At 38.3% G+C, this 21738-nt stretch overlaps 1 protein-coding gene across 3 annotated transcripts in view; it reads left to right on the forward strand.

The window, feature by feature from the left end:
- The first annotated feature begins 762 nt into the window (after positions 1-762).
- Positions 763-21738, forward strand: part of DGKH (diacylglycerol kinase eta) — a 169066-nt gene continuing 148090 nt past the window's right edge. Inside the window, exon 1 of one of the 3 annotated variants that reach the window (XM_063101712.1) lies at positions 763-966. In XM_063101712.1, the coding sequence (XP_062957782.1) occupies positions 775-966 (192 nt within the window). In that variant the 5' untranslated portion in view covers positions 763-774. The remainder of the gene's footprint in view (positions 967-21738) is intronic. The other 2 variants (XM_063101703.1, XM_063101710.1) reach the window with 2 other exon arrangements.

The following is a 21738-nucleotide window of genomic DNA, read 5'->3' on the forward strand; positions in this document are numbered from 1 at the left end:
TCTTCTCTTCCGTGTGCGCCGGATGGGGGTGGGGGTGGGCCAGAAACTGAACACCACGGTTTGGAGAGCCCAAAGGACCCGAACCCCCAGGCAGAGGCAGGAAAGGTATGGTCCTAAGACCAGGTGGGGGGTCGTGAGACAGACAAGGGGCAGCGCCCGTCCATCTCGGGGCCAGAGGGGACTTTTATTCATCTGGAACCGTGCGGCGAGGCCCAAGTGTCTCTGGAGATATTCGGGGTCCAGGAGGTGGCGGGTGCACCCAAGGGAGTCGGGAGGAAACCGTAGGTTCCCTTTGTTCCCGAGGGGCCGTTCTTGCCCCTGCAGCCCAGCACCGAGGGAAGGAACGTCGCTACTGCCGGACCTGCGGAGGCGTTGGCTGCGGAGGTTTCCTGCCTCCCCTTCATCCTGGAGACCCCAGATCCTAGAAGGAGTGGGAGGGAGGTTGCCCCAATCCCTCTGTCACCCCCATCCTCTCTACCCGCGCTGGTCGTGTTCTGGGTCACGAACCCCAGAGCATCCCGAGGCTAAGTGCGCAGGGGTCCCGGGCGGGCCGGGGTCTGCGTCCCCTGCGGCCGCCGCTCCGGCGGGAACCGGGCGAAGGAGGCTGGCGGGCATCTGGTCCCCGGCGACCCTTCCTGAGGGGGCAGCCAGGGGAGAAGATGGCGGCGGCGGTTGGGCGCGGGGATCCGGGCCCCGCTCGGGCAGAGCCCACCCGCTGACCCTCAGCCGCCGCCCCCGCCGGGCGGTGCTGTGTCCCCACAGGAGTCGGAGAGGATGGCAGGGGCCGGCGGCCAGCACCACCCTCCGGGCGCCGTGGGAGGAGCGGCCGCCGGGGCCGGCGCCGCGGTAACCCCCGCCCCTGCCTCGGCGGGGCCGGGAGAGGATTCGTCCGATAGCGAAGCGGAGCAAGAGGGACCCCAGAAACTGATCCGCAAAGTGTCCACCTCGGGGCAGCTCCGGACCAAGGTGAGTCGGGGAGGGCGGATCTGAGGGGAGCAAGGAAAGCCGGAGACACGCGGCGGGAGGTGGAGAGGGGGCGCCGGGAGCGCGCGGGGCGATCGGGGAACGCGGGGCGGGGCCGGGGAGCTGGACCGCGGCGCGCGAGAGAGGCTTTCCCGGCCGGTGCGCGCGAGGCTCCCAGGGTGGGCTCCCGGGGAGCTGGGCTGCCACAGGCGGAGGAGCGGGAACCAGCGGTTCGGCGGGAGCGTGGGAAAAAGCTGCAGCGCTCTTGCGAGTTCCCACTTAGGGAACTTAGAAGGGGGGCTTTATTTCTCCCCTCCCTGTCCGGCAGTGGTTTGGTAGAGTGTGCGTGCGTGCAGGCCGACCTGCCAGAGCCACAGTGAGCCCCAGCGCCTTCCTTCCCGCGGGCAGCAGTCTGCCCCCTCTTGGCCCACTCTGAGAGGGTAGGTGGGAGGTGACATCAGGCGGCCTTTGACGCCAGTGGTAAATGGTGTTTAATCTCACCCTGCATGGGGCAATCGGCTTGCCTGGCTTTCTTGTCACATGTTCCCGCTAAGTGCAGAGTTCAGATCGGTTATTTTTAATAATGAAAAGTTACCTCTATGTTAAATGGGGTTTAGGATGTTATGTTACTCTTTTTTATGGAGTTTGTGCTGTCTACTGGTGAGGGCTCGAAGTTGAGTTTTAATTTGATCGTAAACATATACAAAGCAAATGCTTATGGATATCCTTTATATATTCTAATTTTTATCATAGTCTTTTATATATTCTAATTTTTATCATAGTCCTTTATATATTCTAATTTTTATCATAGCTTAAAAATCTTAACAGAAAGAGTCTGATATCAGTGGGGGACTTTAACAAGGAATTTGAAAAAGGAACCCATAAAATCACTGGGTTTGGGTGCCCTCTTTAAAAATAAATTTGCCAAACTTAATTCATTCTGCACCTCTCACACCCAACATCCCCCAATCCGGACTGTTCATATATGCCACAGACTTCATCAGTTACATTTCTTTTGACATACACTGATCCTCAGAGAAGAAGGTGGCAATGGGAGAATTTGTAGAATGTGAATTGCTGAATTTAACTGTTGGTTCCCATTCTCCAATTATGATCCAGATGAGAGTTAAGGGAAGGATCTTTAGAAAAATATACTCTCTTGACTCCTTCCACAGGTGTGTAAGATGGGGGAGCCCAGAGAAGAGGTAGACCCCAGGACTAGCGCAAAGCCCAGTCATCTTTTACAGTTATACTAGCAAAGCAGTTCTTGCTCATATATCCTGAAGATACACCAAAACACCACTAGGTCTGACAGGTTATTACTAGTGGCATCTTCCATCCTGATTGAGTAGCAGCCTGGGATGGTTTGTGTGGCACATACACACACACACCCCTCACACACACACATAAACACATGCTTACATATGTATGTGCTTTTCACTGCTTTATGAGATGCAATTTGTGCAATTAAAACATTATCTTTCAACACAGCCCTAGATAGAGTAGGGTAGGGAAGACTTGCTCAGTGTTTTTCGAATTGTGACAGCCCATTATTAGGTCATGATGTTTCACATTCAGCATTTAAAATAGAAACAGAATAAATTAGAAAATATTATTTAAAACTTTAGCTACATTTAAAACATTGTAAATGGGTAATGATCCAAATAGGATGGGAAACAGAAACATGGCTAAAAGAGTGTTAAAAAAATGCGGATAAAGTGATAATGACAGGTTTATTGTTCAGAAACTCAGTATGAGATGAGAGGCAAGTAGGAACTTTTACATATTGACAGATGAGGAGCAGAATATCTCAAATAATAACTAACATTCGTCAAGGGCAGAAGTTGGCTAACTTTTTCTGTAAAGGGCCAGATAATAACTTTTTATAGATTTGTGGGCCATAAGGTCTCTGTCAAAATTACTCAACTCTGAGAATGGTGGTTACCGGGGAGAATGGGTTTGGGGGTGGGGTGATGTTGATCAAAGGGTACAAAGTTTCAGTTATTCAGGATGAATGAATTCTTATACTGGAGAATAGAATAAGTTCTATTGTACTGCATGGTGACTATAGTTAATAATAATGTATTGTATACTTGAAAGTTGCTAAAAGAGTAGATCTTAAACGTTCTCACTACAAAAAAAAAGCGTGTGAGGTGATGGATATGCTAATTAGCTTAATTTAATAATTTTTACAGTGTATACTTATGAGCAAAACACCGCATGGTACACCATAAGTACATACAGTTTTTATTTGTCAGTTATACTGAGTGGAAAAAACAAACTTAGTTTCTCCCATTATACTCCCAGAGCGTGCTTCTGACACCAGATGTGTGGGGATTTCTCCCCACCAGCAAGGAAGCAAGCAAGCAATTTTGCAGCGGACACTAGCTGGGTGTCCTCCAGTTTAATTCCTACACTATCTACCTGGAGGTGGCGTCAGATTCTACAGGTTGAGGGCTCAGTCCGCGAGACTGCCCCCACTTGCTTCAGATGCCAGTTGCAAGCCCCAGGTTATTATGCCTGTGCTTCTGCAGGACTGGCTATAAATTGGGGTTCCCCAAAACCCCTACTTGAGTTCAATTAATTTGCTAGAGCAGCTCACAGAACTCAGCGAGGAACTTATGTTCACCAGTTTATTGCAAAGAATATTACAAAGGATATTACAAAGGATACAGATGAAGAGATGCATAGGGCAAGGTATGGGGGAAGGGGTGTGGAGCTTCCATGCCCTCCCTGGGTACACCATTCTCCAGGAACCTTCACATGTTCAGCTGTCCAGAAGCTTTTTGAACCCTGTCCTTTCGGAGTTTTATGGAGGCTTTGTTATGTAGGCATGATTGATGCTCAAACTGTGGAAGTGTGAGTGGACAAAAAGATTTAATGATTTAATACTAATAGACTGAGTGGGGAAACCCAGTGGGAGTTATGAGTCAGTAAATATGGATGAAAACCAATTTTTATATACATATATATCTCATATGTACCATAATAAAGAAAAAAATTATTCAACTCTGCCATTATAGTGTAAAGCAGCCATAGACAATACTTAAGTAAATGTGGCAGTGTTCTAATAAAACTTTATTTAAGGACACTGAAATTTGAATTTCATGTGTTAAGAATTATTATTCCTGTTTTTTAAAAAAAATTTCATTTAAACCTGTAAAAGCCTTCTTAGCTTGTTGTCTATGTAAAATCCGGAGGCTGGCAGGATATGGCCGGTGGATTTGGTCTGTGGGTGGCAGTTTGCTGTCCTCTGTTCTAGAAGATGGAGGATGATACAGTTAGGTTTGAAAGTACTGCGGAGTTAAGGTGCCGGTAATACAATCAGCATTTAAGGGACCAAATAAAGTTAGATTTCAAAAAATCTCATCCTTGTAGAACATTTTATTTTTAGCTTGGTTTGCGTCTTTGCTTCCATTTTAATGTGAACTAAATATAGACTGGAAACTCTGACTCTCAGTACAGTAATATATGGTATAACAGCCTTCTTTCCATTTTGATTACAAGTTAAACATGATATCCCATTATTAAAGATTAAGGGACATCATAAATAATTTACTAAACCTTTACATATAACTTAAGATGCATTATTTGAAAGAATCTAAATTTAGAAAGCTTTCACTTAGTTTAAGGTTGCATGTTTGCTATTGTGGTGGGAGTGGTGAAACGTTATGTGAAACTACTAGGTCCTTTCTGTTTCCAGGGTACAGTGTTTTACTTATGTTGGATTCATTAGGCTTTACTTACTCAGGAAATGTGGTTATAAGCACAGGTTTTAATTAAAGAGAGTTTGTTTTGCATCTAAGAATAGACCTTTGAAAAAGACCATAACATGTTAGTACATTACAGTTCCCTTTGGCAAACTTGTTTGGTTCTGTTGGGTATTTAGTATTTTACTCTGTGACTATTTAGTCACTTGAAATATATTTGCATTTTTGATTTGGCTAAGTGTCTTAAAATTGTCAACCACTACTATTGATAATAGCTTTAATTTAGGATTCAATGTACATTGTTTCTATTTTGTGTAGTCACTTATTTTTTTTCAAATGAACATATTGTGGTTACAATTCTCTCCTTCCTACTTTTTGTTAGGAGGGTATTTGGGAGACTGTTAGGCTCTCGTTTCACACCAAGAAAATATGATTTACTTTATCATGTATGGGGTTGGAATCTCTAACCTTCTCACTGTGCCATTTGAGTACCAGGACTTTTTCAGAGCACTACAATGTAATTTAGTATAATAAATCTTTTTAATATAAGCCTGGTTTATTTAATTTATAAATTTACAAATGCCTTTCTATTTAGCATTTTAGTGTTTACAGAGCAGTTTTATGTACATGATCTTTTTTAACAGTTACGTAAAATTACCTAAATTTTATAAACAATGAAACTGAGACTGAATTTGAATATCTACTGAATAAATGGCAGAACTGCATCTCAAAAGCAGGCCTTCTAACTAATGTACCCTTACACCTTGGTGCAGTGGATGACAATGGATGCATTCCAATGATTGTTTCTGTAGCCCCTTAGCTTCTTGGGCTGTGAAACTAATCTACAGTATGCAAGCATGTGTTATGTTTGTGTGCAGGCAGGCGGGCAGTCTCCTTGCTTCTCTTGGCCTCTCTCCCCTTCCTTGTCCCTTCCCTCTTCCTTCTCTTCCTTAAGTTCCTCTCCTCCTTTCTTTTTCCTTTCCTCCTCCTTCCTGCCCCTGCCCTTCTTTATTGTTTAATCTGTGAGCATATCTTTCATCAATGTTTTAGGTCTCATAATGCGTTTTTGCATCTGAATCCTATATTTTTAGTGATAAATCTAAGAGTTATACATTTGAAAAGTGAATTTTGGAATAAAAAATTGTTGCTGAAATTTACATTCATTTTAATTAAAATTAACAGAAATCATCAAATCATTTAAAAAAACATCTACAGAAGAACTAATTTAGATGAAAATACTTCTAGGTACCTAAATCTTCAAAGAAAACTGTTAGTTTCAGTTCTATAAGGTAAGATACTATTTTAAAAGGTCATGATATAGCTTTAAAAAGAATTATGTGAAGTAATTTTCCATTTCACCTTTAAGACATATTAGAGGGAAAAATATGAATAAAATTTATTTTTAACTAGCTAAGGAATCAAAATGACAGGTTTTTTTCCTGCCCAGTTTTCTCTGTCTGACTATTTTATTTAGATAAGAAAAGGTGTAAAAGTGTATACCTGAGCAGGCAGAACTTTTTGAGTTGGATTATATGTCCAAACTCCTGTAGTACTTTAAAATAATGTAATATTATAATATTTGATATATATAAGTATATAATATCTCTGTAGTTTATGAAGCACAATGTTAAAATGAACACCTGTGAATCTAGCTTTCAAACAAGAACATTTTGTACATCGGTCTGTGTGCTGTTACCCCTCAATTCATGCATCCAAAAAAATATTTATGGTTTTCCTAGCACTGTTGCGGGTGCCAGGGATAGAGCAGTAAGCAAAATAACAAAAACGCTGCTGCTCCCATAGAGCTCTCATTTTAATGCAGGGACAATTTATGAACTCATAAGTATGTAAAATGCATAGTGTATAAGGTGAAAAGTGCTAAAGAGAAAAATAAAGAATGGATGTGAGTGGATGTGGAATGAGAAGGTGGGAAGGGGCAGATCTCTCTGAGAATGTGACATTTGAGCCATGATCTTGAGGGAATGAGCCATGTGGAACTCTGTGGGAAGAACAGTCTAAGCAGAAGGAAAGCAGCTGCAAAGACCAAGGGACAGGTGCCACAAGGAGGTGGTCAGTGGGCTGAAGTGGAATAGGAGGGAAGCAGGTAGAAAGTTGGAAGTGAGTGGACAGCGTGAAAAGTAAGGTACCATAAAGAAGAGTTCTTAGCCTGGGGTCTATGCATTTCTAGCATGGTTGGGCTTCAGAGGGCTCCCCAAGTTTTGTGTCTGTATGTATGCCTCTCAGAAGGCTGAAACCATCGATCTGTAAAGGGGAGTTGTAGGATAGAATATAAAAGGTAGAAGAAAAAAATATATATATTAATACACACATAATATGATTGTACAGTAATACTGAACCATTGGGGTATTAACCATCTTGTCATTGGAAAAATTCTAAAAGTGGAGGTGGGTTCAGTGAAATGAAGTGAGCAGCTGCATAGAATAGCAAGATTCTGCAGAGTAGTTGGGGAGTGTTGGGTTGGGTTCTTTCATGTACTGTTAGGTGATCTTTCATGTACTATAACGTGATATTACTTGATGTGGCATAAAATGCGGTGCCCACCAATATCTGTGTTTCCCTTTACCCAATATTAGACTTTATTTCCCCCTTGCAGATAGGTGGATCTGTGTGACTGAGTTCTGGCCAGTTGGGAGTGATGTCTGTTACTTGGCTTCTAAAATGGGTTATGGTTCTCTCCCTCACCGGCTAGCTAGATATAGATTATCTAGTGGAACGAGCTTGGATCCTGGAATGAGTTTATGGAGAAGAGCCCTGTGTGCTCCTCCTTCCCACCTCCACTAGCCACTATGGATTGTGACAAAAAGGGTAAATAGACCCTTATTATGTTAAGCCCCTGAGATTTGGGTATTGTTGCTACAGCAGTTATCATACTCTGACCAATATACTTAATCTCACTGTTAAAAGGAGAGAGAACTGTGGTTACTAGAGGCAGGAGGGGAGAGGGGGCATAGTGAGAAGCTGGTTAATGGATACAAAATTACAGCTAATAGGAAAAATAAAGTAAGTCCTCTTGTTGTGCAGTCAACCCAAGAATCTCTAATAATAATTTACTGCATGTTACCAAATGACTAGAAGATAGGAGATCAAATGTGCACATCACAAAGAAATGATTGAGTTTTGCAATGTTGAATATGCTAATTACCCTGAACAGATCATCACACATTGTATACATGTATACATGTATTGAAATACAACTCTGTACCCTATAAATACATTTCAATAAAAAAAAAATTTTTTTTTTTTTTTGTCTTTTTCGTAACCGGCACTCAGCCAGTGAGTGCACTGGCCATTCCTATATAGGATCCGAACCCACGGCAGGAGCGTCATCGCGCTCCCAGCGCCACACTCTCCCGAGTGCGCCATGGGCTCGGCCCAATAAAAAATTTTTTAAAAATTGAACTGTTAAAAAAAATTCACTTCATCTCTCTGAACTGCAGATTTCTCATTTGCAAAATGGATATAGTGATCCATACCTTGCAGAGTAGTAATGATGATTAAAGAAATACACAGTATACTTTTGTATCCATGATTATGATAATTATTTTTAAAAACTGGTTTAAAATCTCAATAACTCAATTACTCCTAATACATGTGTTTTTAAAATAACTCAGAATATATAGACCACTGTCCTTCACTTACTGTTTAAAAGGTTTGATAAAACTACTATATTTTTGCAGGTCATTCTTTTGTCACTTTAAAAAATGTCTTTGCTACTGTGAGGGGCCCTTGGGATGTATAAAAACCCATACTGCAGGGACGGTAAAGATGGGTGTACTATACTTGATGATTTTAGCTAGGGCCAACCTTGTTTCTGAAGTAATATATATCACAAGTGTTTCATGAAAGAATTCTGTAATAAGAATGAATGACCACTTGGAGATGATAGTGGAAATTATTGGCCAGGTCGACTTTTGGGTGCTTTCATGGCCAAATCTACTTTATTATGAAATGATCTTCCTCAGATCCTCTCTCCTCTTCCACAGCTTCTATTTTACCCCTCAGTCCACTGTAATCTGATTTTGGCCCAGCCACTTCATGAAACTTCTTTTGCAAAAGTCCCTAATAATCTAATTGCCAAAATCCAGTGGTCTCTAGTTATTGGTCAAATGTATTTCTTGCCAGTTTGGACACTGTTGACCATTTTCTTTAAACATCCTCTTTTGCTTTAAAAATTTATGGTTCTCTTATCACCTTTTCACTATTTCTCAGCTTCTCTCCCTATCTCTTTTCTCACTGCCAAATGTTTTTGATTCCTAGGAGTCTTATTTTAATTCTGTTTGCCTCTTCCTTGGTTGATCTGATCAATTAGATTAGTCTTCAATTACTAGCTCTATCAGTCTTTCTCTAGCCTATACTTCTCTCCTGTGATCTGGGCCTGTATTTCCTTTGCCTACTAGACATTTTCTGTAGTGGATCCCATAGCCATCTCAGCCTCGACGTTTTCAAACTGAATAGATAGTTTGCAATAGCCTCCCCAACTACTGGCCAAATTTGTCTTCACTACTTTCATATCCTGTAGAAGAAATTGCCTTGTAGTTAACCTTGACCTTTTGGTCTGACTAATCATCATCATTATTTCATTTGCCTTCAACAAATTTGCCTCCTTCAGTACCTACTATAGCTAGGCAAAGTGCTAGATGCTGGGGACACACCAGTGCATGCAGAATAGACACAGTCCCTGTCCTCATGGTTATAACTCACTGTCAGTAGTCACCAAATTTGGTCAGTTCTGTATTTTCATACATTATTTAATCCTCAAAGTAAAGCTGTGAGGTAGATAAGTACAATCATTCTCCCCATTTTAGAAATGGGGAAATCAAGGGGTAGATAAGTAACTTTCCCAAGGTCACACAGCTTTCACCCAACCTGTTTGATGCCTGATTTAACTATTATGATATACTTTCCCTTTGCTGGCAGTGGGTATCTCTCATGAATTCATTTTTCCCTTTCCTTTTGCTGTTTCCCCTAGCTTCACTTAACCTTATAATCTATTGTTGGGTTTTTGGTGTGAATCTCCTCTGGTGCATTTTCTACTCCACTGCCAGAGTTATCTTTATAAATAAGAAATATCATACATAATACATTTTGCATCAGCTTTTAGACATTGCTCATTACTAGTGGGATAAAGTCTAAATTTCTTAGCATGGCTTATTAGGTCTTTCTCAATTGGATACTCAGCTAGCTTTCTGTTCATTCACCCAATATTTTTATTGAGTAGTGTTTTTGGTGCTGTGATGGTAAAACAACATAAAAAGCCCTGCCATTATAGAACTTACACTCTATTGAGGGAGAAGTTAATAAACATAAATAGACAAATTTATATAACATAGCAGGTATTCATAAGCAGATAAAGAAAAATAAAACAGGGTAGATGGGGAGCAATAATCAGCCACAATGTATATCGACAAAATAAAATTAAAAAAAAAAAACAAAAAAACAGGGTAGAGGAAGGAGATGGCGTGTTGTGTGTGTGTGTGTGTGTGTGTGTGTGTGTGGATTTTGGTTGGATTGATCCAGGATGGACTGTCTTTCATAAGGTAATATTTGAACGAGATCTTAGTGAAGCAAGCTAGGCAGATACATGGGCTAAGAGCAGCCCAGGCAGAGTCAGTGCCATGGTGTTCCAGTTGTGCTCTCTGTCACTGTAATTCCCTGGCCAGTCATGCCAAACTCTTCTCTGTTCTCAAACTAAGGCAGGCATTTTTATACCTCCAAATGTTTTCGTATATTATTCCGTCTACCTGAATTGTCCGCCTTTTTCTATTTCTCTGATTTATTTTATATACTATTATTTTCTCACAGTCCTCAAAATATTTGAAGTGGTTTACATTCCACTAGGTAAAATATAGATAAAAGAGGACTATGAGACCAAGAGGAAAGTTAAGATTACTGTATTGGGCAGGGTGTCCTGTGCAGTTAAAGATGAGTTGTAAATTTAGCCCCTGGCTTCCTGGCAGCCAAAGCAAAAAGATCAGTTATAAAATTTTATTGTCAGTGCAAAAAAAAAGCCCTCTAGATTTTAGGGGGAAAAAAGCTTTTCTAGCTTTTTGGGGGAGGGGAACAAAGAAATGTGTTCTGTTGGTCTCTCAGGTGGGTGTGGGTGAGGGATGAAGTAGATGTCCACCTCACCTACATCATAACACAGACTTGGGGGGTATCCATAGAATGTTCTGCCTTGTAAGGTCTAAACATAATCCAAACTTCAACTTTGTGACAGCTGTTCTGCAGGGGATTTAAGTAAGGCAGTTTTAGTTATGGCTAAATCCAGTCATAAAATCCAAAATATTTTTGAAGATTGAATAAAGGGCATGTACTTAAAACAATCCTCCCATTAAATCAGTCATCTGCTAATATGCTTTCAAAGTGTTGTAGAATCTCAGGTTATCTGCTATTTTTATTTATTCAAGTGCAATTAATAAGAGGGGAGTGCGTGGTATGTTCTTAGCTGGTATGGAAAGAAAACTCTGGTGTTTCTTGGTGGCTCTCATAAAAAAATGGTAAAATGGTTCTAAAACCAGGTTTTAAAAATATATGTTTGTAGAGCTTTATGAATGCATTGTAGACTATTAAAAGATGTGTACATTTTAGGATTATTATGACAATAGTGTTGACCTCTTGGACCCCTGCAAAGGTCTTGGGGACACTTGGAGAACCTGCTGGTACAATGTATCTGTACTTATTTATTTATATTTTTGGAGAGAACACTGGGAGGAGGAAGAGCACAGAAAGGTGAAAAAACATTAAATGCAAAGGCCCTGAGGTGGAGACACACCTGACACATTGCAAGAACATCAGGAGGCTAAGGGTGGCTGGAACAAAGTGAGTGAGGGGAAGTGAGTAGCAGGGAAAAAAAAAGTCAGAGAGGTCAGGGACTGGGGGACAGCAGATAGGTTGCTGTGACAATTTCCTTCACAATTTGTCACAGTGGGTAACACATAATTAGCACTTAATAGATGCTAGTTATCATGTTAATATTAAGAGAATAGAGTTGCTGTTCCATAGCAAGTTTGACTTTTAAAATAAAATCAGCATCTAAAGCAAACCCTTTAGAAGATAGGAGAGAAGTGAAGCAATAGCTGGGGAGGGATCTGGGGGTCAAGTGAGGGTTTTTAAGTGAAATGATTTTTACGGAGAAAGAGAGTATGTTTGCAGACTGAGAAGAATTGTCCAGTTGAGAGGGAAGATTAAATGATGTGAAAAAGAGAGAGCAGAATTACTGGAGCATTGTCCTTGTATTTGTGAGACAGGATGGGATCACATGCAGAGCTGGTCTTCACTGGGAGCAGGTCAGTTGGGTACTATGGGTAACAGTATACTTTAGATGCAGGGAGAAGTTCTGGAAGTTCTTTTCTGATTGTTTTGATTTTCTCAGTGGAATAGGAAGACAGGTCATCAACTGAGAAACCAGATGGGAGAAAAGGTATTGGACATCTGAGGAGAGAAGAAAGGTATGAAATACTTGAACAGATAAGTGGGAAAGTGAGAAGACTAGGGAAATGCGGTATAAATACCAAGCTGCATTTAGGGTACAGCTGAGCGGGGCGGGGGAGACTGTGAATTTAAAGAAAGCACTGTCAGCATAACTGTGGGACCATGTTCAGCTGCATGGGGGAGTAAGTGGAGAACTGGGTTAAGCCACAGTTGCAGTCTGTCCAAGTATGGCCAGGCAAGAGGAGACAGCCAGATTGAGGAGGGATGTAAAGAAGAGATTACAATGACAAGCTCTGGAATTTATGTTGGGTAAACAATGAGGGTTTGAGTCAGGTTCTAGGGAGTAACCATGGGACCAAGCAGCTGAGGTAGAGTGGAAGAGAAGATTGTTGGCAAAGATGAAGTCCTAGAATTATACTTTAATTATTCAAATTTAAAAAATGAAGAAAGAAAAGAAAGACCACTAAAAGAAACCATGTACTATAGTTTTAAAGGAAGTTCCCCAAATAAACAAACAAACAAATAAATAAATAAATCTGGTTTGGAGTTTTTAAAAAATATACAAATGAAGCCCTGAAATGCATTAAATAATATACGTATCCCAGTTCCAGTTCTTATTAGGCAAGTTGCAGAACCTCTCTAAGCCTTAGTTTCCTCATGCGTAAACACTCCTAAGGCTATGGTGAGGATTAAAGAGATAAAGTCCTGCTTATGCCTGCCCACAGTAAACGCTAGTAACTGTTAGCTGTATATTCTAGAAGCTTCAGGTAAATGGCACTTTTTCCAAAAGGGCGCCCCTGTACATAAGAAGAATGCAAGTGAGTGAGGTGCCCTTGAAATCTTCCAGTCATAGGGAAAGAATCCCATGCCTGTTCTGCCTTTGGCAAGCCAGAAGTCAGCTGTTCGACTGTAAACAAACAAACAAATTTTTGTAGTTTGGGATCATCTAAGAGGTAGGCAGAAATTTTATCATAGATCTGGTTAAGATTCTACAGTAGGAAGGGAAGAATGTTGAAGAAGGTTCAACTTTCCCCTGCTAATAAACACTTCTACTTTACCATCATCTATAGATGTTGCAACAGTTCTAAATTATTACCATTTGGGTATTCACAGTCTCTCTCCTCCTCTTCTTAAAGAAGCACTCTAGCTTGTTGGATCAATTCTTTCATTCTCCTTTGTTATGGGATAGGAGAGTAGATATACTGGAGAGGCAGGAAAAAAAATCACTACATGGCATTTTACCTTAAGGCTCCAGTGTGTGTGTGGAGGAATTGAGAGGCTGGAGTGAACTGGGAGGGTCACAGGTGCTTGTTTTTCCTGTACAATGGGAAGGGGGTGGGTGGAGGGTGACAAATATGAGCATACATGAGACGTTCCCTAGGAAATATCTGGTGAGGGAGAGGAGGACTGAGGTCCCATATGAGTAAGGAAGGGAAATAGCCAGTAAAGTGTAGATTGTTATCATCATTGTGACCCCATGTTTACCTACAGGCTGATAAAGCCTGGGGAGCTTGATGTACTCTTTAATCGACCATCTGTAGTACAATGTGAGCATGTGATATATAAAATGTTAAGATTACACTCTTTTATAGCAGCATTTCATTTCACAAGAGCCAAAAAGTAGAAGCAAACCAAGTGTTCACTGATGGATGGATGGATGGATAAACAAAATATGGTACAGACATATATAATGGGATATTAATCAGCCTTAAACAGGAAGGAAATTCTGACACATGCTCCAACATGGATGAACCTTGGGGACATTATGCAAAGTGAAATAAGCCAGTCATAAGAGAACAAATACTGTGTGATTACATTTATTTAAGATACCAGAGTAGTCACGTTCACAGAGACAAAAAGAATGGTGGTTTCCAGGGGCTGGTGTAGAGGGGCGGAGGAGAGAATGAGGAGTTACTGTTTCATGGGTACAGAGTTTCAGTTCTGCAAGATAAAAGATCCAGTTCTGTGGACGGACGGTGATGGTAGCAGAACAGTGTGAATGTTTAATGCCACTAACGTGTACACTTAAAAGTGGTTAAGATGGTAAATTTTGTTTTGTATATTTTCTACAATAAAAAAATTGTAAAGAAAGCTTATAGGAATGGCCTTCTATAAACTCAAATCATATTACAAGAATTGTTTAATGAGATAAAAGTGAAAAACTTAGGAAATGTACAAAACATCAAAATACTATGAAACTTTGCTGAGGGACAAAAAGAATTTGAACTAATGCTATACATTTTGCCCAGTTTATTTGAAAATTTTATTCAATTATAATTGCTGTTGGAATTTTAGCTAATTTACTGATGTGGGTTAACTGTCCCCTCCAAAGCCCATGTGAAAGATTGATCCCCAATGTGGCAGTATTGAAAGGTGGGGCCTTTAGTAGGTGACTGGATTGTGAAGACTCTGCCCTCATGAATGGATTAATCCATTAATGGATTATCATGAATGTAGAGTAGTGGCCTTAAAAGGAGAGCACATGAAAACTCTCTTGTAATCCTTGCCATGTGATTGCCTGCGTTGCCCTGGAACTCTGTAGACAGTGTTACCCAAGAAGAAGGCCCTCACCAGATGTGGCCCCGGATGTTGGTCTTTCTGGCTTCTAAAACTGTAAAAAAATAAATTTCATTTCTTTATAAATGACCCAGTTTCAGGTATTTCATTATAAGTAACAGAAAATGGACTACTAGTATGTTGACTAAGATGACTTGAAAGGTTATAAAATAATATTTAGTTACATATTGAAAAGGAAGAGTAACAAAGAGTACTTAGCCAGTCAGATGTAATAAAACTTAGCACAAAGCTACAAAAAAAATTAATTTGGCTCTGATATGGAAATAAACAGAAAGATCAATGGAACAAAATTAAAAGTTTAGAAATGTGCCCATGAATATATGTAAGAATGTGTTTACAATAAAGGTAATATTTGAAATCACTGGGGAAAACAATGGATTACTTAATAATTCCTCTTGAGGCAACTGGCTCACCATTTAGTTAAAAAAAATTTGAACTCCAATCCCTACCTCACACTATGGACTACATAATTTCCAGGTGTATTAAAGATCAAATGTATAATAAATGAATCATAAAAGTACTAGAATAAATATAGGTAAATATTTGCATAGTTTCAGGGGTGGAAGGAATTTTAAAATGTAAAACTAAACAAACAAAGAAAAAGCTTGTTAGATCTTGACATATTGAAACTCTTCATGAACCAATTTGCAAGGCAAATAATTTTTCTACTACAATGTTTAGCTAGAAAGATATTTCTCATTCTTTGTTTATGATACAAATGTTCATTAATAAAGCGTTGGTTAAATGAATTATGCTATATCCATATCAAAAAATCACTGTTCGATCAGGCGGATGAGCCAGGCAGACAGAAGGTACTCAGTAGGTTTAAAGTGAATGGAGAAATGAAAAAATTAATTAATGAATTAATTAATATCATGTTGACATGGAAGATACAATATATTAAGCAGAGAAAAGATATTATAATACCATGTGTAGACTCTGATACTCTTTTTGTTACATATATGTACATAATATACACCCATAATTCCATAATACAATGAGAAGCCACTTTATCTTATCTCCTACCATTATGGAGGACATAAGAAATAATTTTTAATTATGGGTGTATATTATACACCCATACAATAATAAACATATTGCTTATTTCTATTTAAAAAATTTTTTGTAGGTAACATGTTTGCTTTTATAATAAGAAAAAATTTAGTTTTAAAACTTTAGTTTTAAAATTTAGTTTTTAAATTCAGATGTATTCCATTATATTACTAAAAATAGAAAGAGAAAATTTTGAATTCTCATAGACCAAAGGAATTCAAACATCACTCAGTTTGTATTAATAAAACATATCTAATAAATAGATGGTATAATACTTCTTATTTCTAGAAGTGGAGTTAACATTTCTGTTGGAATAATCAAGGAGAGATGGTATTATCTACCTAGCAGCATGTATTAACTTTTGTTTCTTCATAGGGGAATAATTGAATAGTAATAATTCAGAAATTTATAATTTCTATAAAAATAAAAACAAATATAAAAGTCTACAGGTGTGGTCCATACTTATAAATGTGGTTACTATTAAGATGTTACTGACATGTTAGAAGCTGAAAGTCTGCATAGCCTAATTTTTATTATAAGCAAAAGGTTAAATATTGATAATAAAATCAATAGCCCTAAAAAGGGCTGTTAAAATTGCCACATTTGTAAATAGAATAATCTAACTTGTAAATTGAGCTCACCTCAAAGCCGACCTACATTTTTAATTTCTGCCTTTAATAAATTGAATATTAATTCTTAAGAAAACAGTAACAAAAAGCTTTGGCTATTGGTAGCATATAAACCTATTTGAACAAAAAATACTTAACATTATAATTATTGACACAACAGGAACTCATTTGATAAATTGCACCCTTTCTGTGAAAAATTTCTTTCAGTATCTGAAAAACAGTGTTTGTGTGTCTACTGGTAATACTTAATATACAGAAACCACTGAAATTTATTCTGACATTATGAGACAAAATACATTACGCAGATCAGTGATGACATACCTCAAATGACAAATATGAGTGAAATGACGCCTTTGCATCACTGTGAGGTCAGAAGTCAAATCTTCAGGTGTCAGGCAATCTTTAGTGCAACTTGCTCACATTATTGAACACAGCAAAATATTTACCATAGTTTTTCACATAATAAAAATACATACTACATGAATGTACTTAGCATTATATACAGTTGATCCTCCTTATTCAAGGCCTCCCGATTTGTTAATTTGCCTACTTGCTAAAATGTATTTGTAATTCCAAAATCAATAATACTTGGTCATTTGGGGACATGCATAAAGTGGTGAAAAATTTGAGTTGCCCAATGTGCACATTCCCAGCTGAGGCAGAAGCAGGGGAAGCTCTGTCTTCTTGTTTCAGTTCTCATGATATAAATGTGTCCTTTTCATTATCTATTTAGTAACCCTTTTTAAAGCATTTTTGTTCTTTTTGTTGGTGACCTTGCTGTTTAAAATGGCCCCCAGTTTAGTGAAGTGCTGTCTGGTGTTCCTAAAAGCAAGGAGAAAGTGGTGAGCCTTATGGAAAAAATATGTGTGTTAGATAAGCGTCCTTCAGGCATGAGTTATAGTGCTGTTGGCCCTGAATTCAATGTTTTTACAGATATAAATAAACATAAACATATATATATATACAAATATATATATTTTTTGTTTAAATATATATATTCTTTAAACAGAAACACACATAAAACAAGTTTATATATTATCGGCTGACAAAAATGTTGTGAGCAGAGGTTTGTACAAACCTAACCCTGTATTTCCCCTAGGGGCAAAGGTTTAATATCTGCTAATTCAGTTTTGTAGTGACTTTATAGCACATTACTTCTGCAAATAATGAGAGTCAACTGTATATTAAACTACTTTAAATGAAAAATGTCATTAATTTCTATGCTTTTCAAGGAAAACCAATATTTGAGCTGAAACCCATCAGTTCAGAATGCATGAAATCAGAATAGTATATCAAATCAGAATAGTATATCCAAAACTCTCTTCTGTCAGAATAGAAACTAGTTTATGTTTTAATTTTCAACACACTTAAAAAATAATTTTGAAAATAAAACAAAGAATAATTACTCATTTCATTAATATGACCAATTTTTCTCCTCACCGAACATATATTTGACTTTGAGATAATCTATTCATGACACAAAAAAATGGCTATTGTGCCAGAAATATCATAAAAGCTTGAAATGACAAATAGATATCATTGTGTGTGCTAACACCAACACTTTACATTAGTTCTTAATCTTTGGGTGTAATTATTAATTGTTCCTACAATTGACCTAGCAATCAATAGTACATTTCTTGCTTCTATGTTGGTTTAATTTAAAAGGAACATCTCTAAGACTAGGGAATTCTTAGAGACAGAAGGATGTGGTTTGACTTTTGTTTTTATCAGTACATTTTCTTTTTCCTATCATAATGGCTGGCATTGCTACTCACTGTGTTTATATAATAGATTCCCAAGATGGTCTTTAAAAATAGGGGCTGTATTTTGCTCCTGAGAGTTTATATTGCTTAATGTTTGAATTACAAGAAAACCTTTTTTAGGAGGTCTCTTTCCGTATTAAGTCTATACTGAACAGTTAATAAACAGGTATATTGAAATGCTGTATAACATAACTGATCTTACCTTTGAGGCAGCAAAGTGTCTTGGTTAAGATCGTGGACTTTGTTTTTTGTGAAAGGCCTGGTCTTAAATCCCAGTTGTCCTACTTCCCATCTAAGTGACTTTGGGAAAGTTACTTAATCTCTCTAAATTACATAATCTCTCTAAACCAGTCTCATCTCTAAAATTGAGATAACTGTACCTACTTCATAGAGTTGTAGTCAGGATTCAAATGATGTAATATGAGTATTTAGAACAGTGGCTGGAACATAATTGGTCGTTAGAAGAGGTCAGTTATGATATTGATGTTAAAAGAATACAGATGATGTGTCATAGCAAGTTTTATGTTTAAAATAAAACCAACATCTAAAACAAAGTTTACTCTAATTGTGATGATTAAGAAAAAAAATGTTTACCTTGCAATGAATTTCAGATCTGACCATTGTCATCAGATGATGGCTTCCCATTAGCTCTGTTTTAGATGGTTTCTAAATTTACTAGGTTGTGAAATCTCATTATGAAAGCCTGGACAGAATGATATATATGGGGTTTTGTTTATAATTAACATCTTATAGAACATAATGTTTTTAACCAATGTGTTTTGAAATAAAGGAAAAAGTATCTTCAACTAATAAAACACCCTCCCTCACTTCAGATGTTACCTTCTCAGTGAGACCTGCCCTAGAAATGCTATCCAAAATTTCAACCCCCATCCCCAATCTGGGATGCTCAGACTTCCTTTCCTTCTTTACTTTTCCCCTTTGCACTGATCACCATCTAATATAATATATAGTAAATTTATTTTCTTTAATGTCCATCTTCTAGTACTAGAATATAAACTCCACGGGAGAAGGGATATTTTATCTGTTTTGTTCCCTGCTCCATCTCCTTTGCCTAGGACGTCCCCTGTCACATAGTAGTTGCTTTAAAAAAAAAATTGTTGAATGAATAAGGGAACAGTTTTAGTTTTGAGAAATTCTTTCATATATTTTGGCTGTTTTGGTAATGGTCATCCTTCTCTTTGATATATGTATAATAAGAGTAAATTTTAGACCAAGGACCTGCCTGATATACTCTCAAGATTTTATAGCAGGGTGTGCAGTTTATTAATACCTTTTTTTCTTTGTCATTTATTAAGTGTTCATTCTGTGCTGGGGATAGAAAATTAGTGTAATGTGGTCCCTTCTTGTAGTGAGGAAGACAGATATGTATACAAATATATGCAAGTATAGTAATAGATGCATGCTGTAACAGAGACAAGCAGAGAGTGTGGTCTTGGGCAGATATGCAGGGCTTCCAGAAAAGTCACAGTGAACTGAGTTTTGAAGAGTGAGTAATAGAAGTTGGGCACCAGGAGGAGAATGACATTCTAGCAAGACTGAACTGCACAATGGCTTTTCCCCCTAGTACTGTGCTATGAGCACTTTGTTACCCTCACCTGAAAAAGCTTTTATAAATAAATATATTTGATTCATGGAACTTTTTTTTAGGAATTCTCAAAGAAATTAACATGGTGTTTTTGTTAGACTGTACACAATAGGAAAGACTACTTAGAAAATTTGTTGAGTTCTGTTTATACTCTTATTATGATTGAATATGTGTTTTTGAATTAAAGATTTTTCTTTTCATTATAGTCATCATGGTCTTATGGTACATAGTTAGAAAACTCAACTACAGTTGAAGGAAGCTGATTTATCTGCATTTTTGTGTTTTGGACATATAGAATTATTGTCCAAATAATTGGGATAATGTGCATTTATCTATTTTTTTGGTGGCTGGCCAGTGTCGGGATCCGAACGCATGACCTTGGTGTTATAAGGCTGTGCTCTAACCAACTGAGGTAACTGGCCAGCCCGTAATGTGTGCTTTTTAAAAGAATAACTTGCTTAGGTGTATTAACTGATTCTTCAGGATATGACTTTTGCCATTTTAAAGCCCTATTCTTACACTTTTATGTCTTTTGTCAGGTCTCCATATCATTTATTAAAACCTCTGTCCTGAGGATAATAAAATTCAGATGTCTAACTCAAAATCAGTTGTAAAAAGCACTTACATTTCATCTTCCCTTTCTCTTTTGAATAAATTAAAGTAAATATTTGCAAACTTTTTATTTATCAGTGACATAGTAAAATAACTGTTAAGATGTCACTTGATGCTAGGCATCTGTAATTAACAATAATTTATTGTAGGGGCTGGCTGATTAGCTCAGCTGGTTAGAGTGTGCTACTGATAACACCAAGGTGCAGGGTTTGGTCCCTGTATCGGCCAGCTGCCAATTCAAAAAAGAAAAAATTCATCGTATGTTCTTAAATGGTTAGAAGAGAGGAACTCAAATGTTCTCATCACAAAAAATGATACATTTTTGTGATGATGAATATGCTAATTACCCTGATTTAATCATCAAACATTGTATACTTGTATTAAAATATAACTCTGCACTCTGTAAATATGTACAAACAATATGTGTCAGTTAAAAAAATAAATTAAAAAAATGTCATTTGATAGAATTCACATTATTGAAGGGCAAAAAAAACATTGTTCTCTGTCTTGACCTATAGGCTTTAACATATCTCCATATATTTCCTAACTCAGATGATGTTTCAAAACAGGCACCTGTGCAGTATCCACCCACCCACCCACCCATCCATCCATCCATCCATCCATCCATCCTCCGACATCTTTGATGCCTGAGGAGAGGGTCTGGGGAGGCCCAACAGCTGGCCTCAACCCACCCTGCCCTCTTACCAGATCCTTTACTCTGCCACAGGAAAGATACAAGAGCAGAGTCACAGGAGAAAGTGAGAACAGGTTTGGTAATGAATAAGAGATAACAGATTTCACAGAGAGAGTGCAGCCAGGCTCCAGAGACTGAGCAGTGTCCACACCAAATTTAACACAAAAGTAAGAAACACACACTTAAAGTTTAGTACAGAGTGCAGGCTGGCTCAACAGAGTGAGCAGATGCCTACTAAAAGTAGGTTTATACAAAAAGAAAGGAATACAAACTCCACAGGCAGAGTACACACTGGCTCTAGGAGAGTGAACAGCAGCCCCACCTCCTACTGAGATTCAGCTTTTATAGTTTTGGTATCTAATACATATTCATGCTAGCTGATGAATATTCAACTAAGGGGGTGGTTCCCTATTATGTAACATAGTCCTGCACATGCTTAGTTGGTCTCCTATTAGGTTATGTTCATTGGTCAAATTCTATCACATGCACTGAACATAAATCAGGAATATTCTGTGCTCTTTAGCACCCCTAGTGGACAGTCATTCAAGGGGTAAACTCTTCCATTGAGCATGCTCGATCCCTGGGGTCATATAAGCCTGTATAAATTCCTTCTACTGAGCATGCTCAGCTACTGGATTTGCATAAGTCCACCCCTTGTGGTCTCAATTTCCCTGTGTTG

The sequence above is a fragment of the Cynocephalus volans genome, chromosome 7 (assembly GCF_027409185.1).
Source record: "Cynocephalus volans isolate mCynVol1 chromosome 7, mCynVol1.pri, whole genome shotgun sequence".
Lineage (NCBI taxonomy): Eukaryota > Metazoa > Chordata > Mammalia > Dermoptera > Cynocephalidae > Cynocephalus > Cynocephalus volans.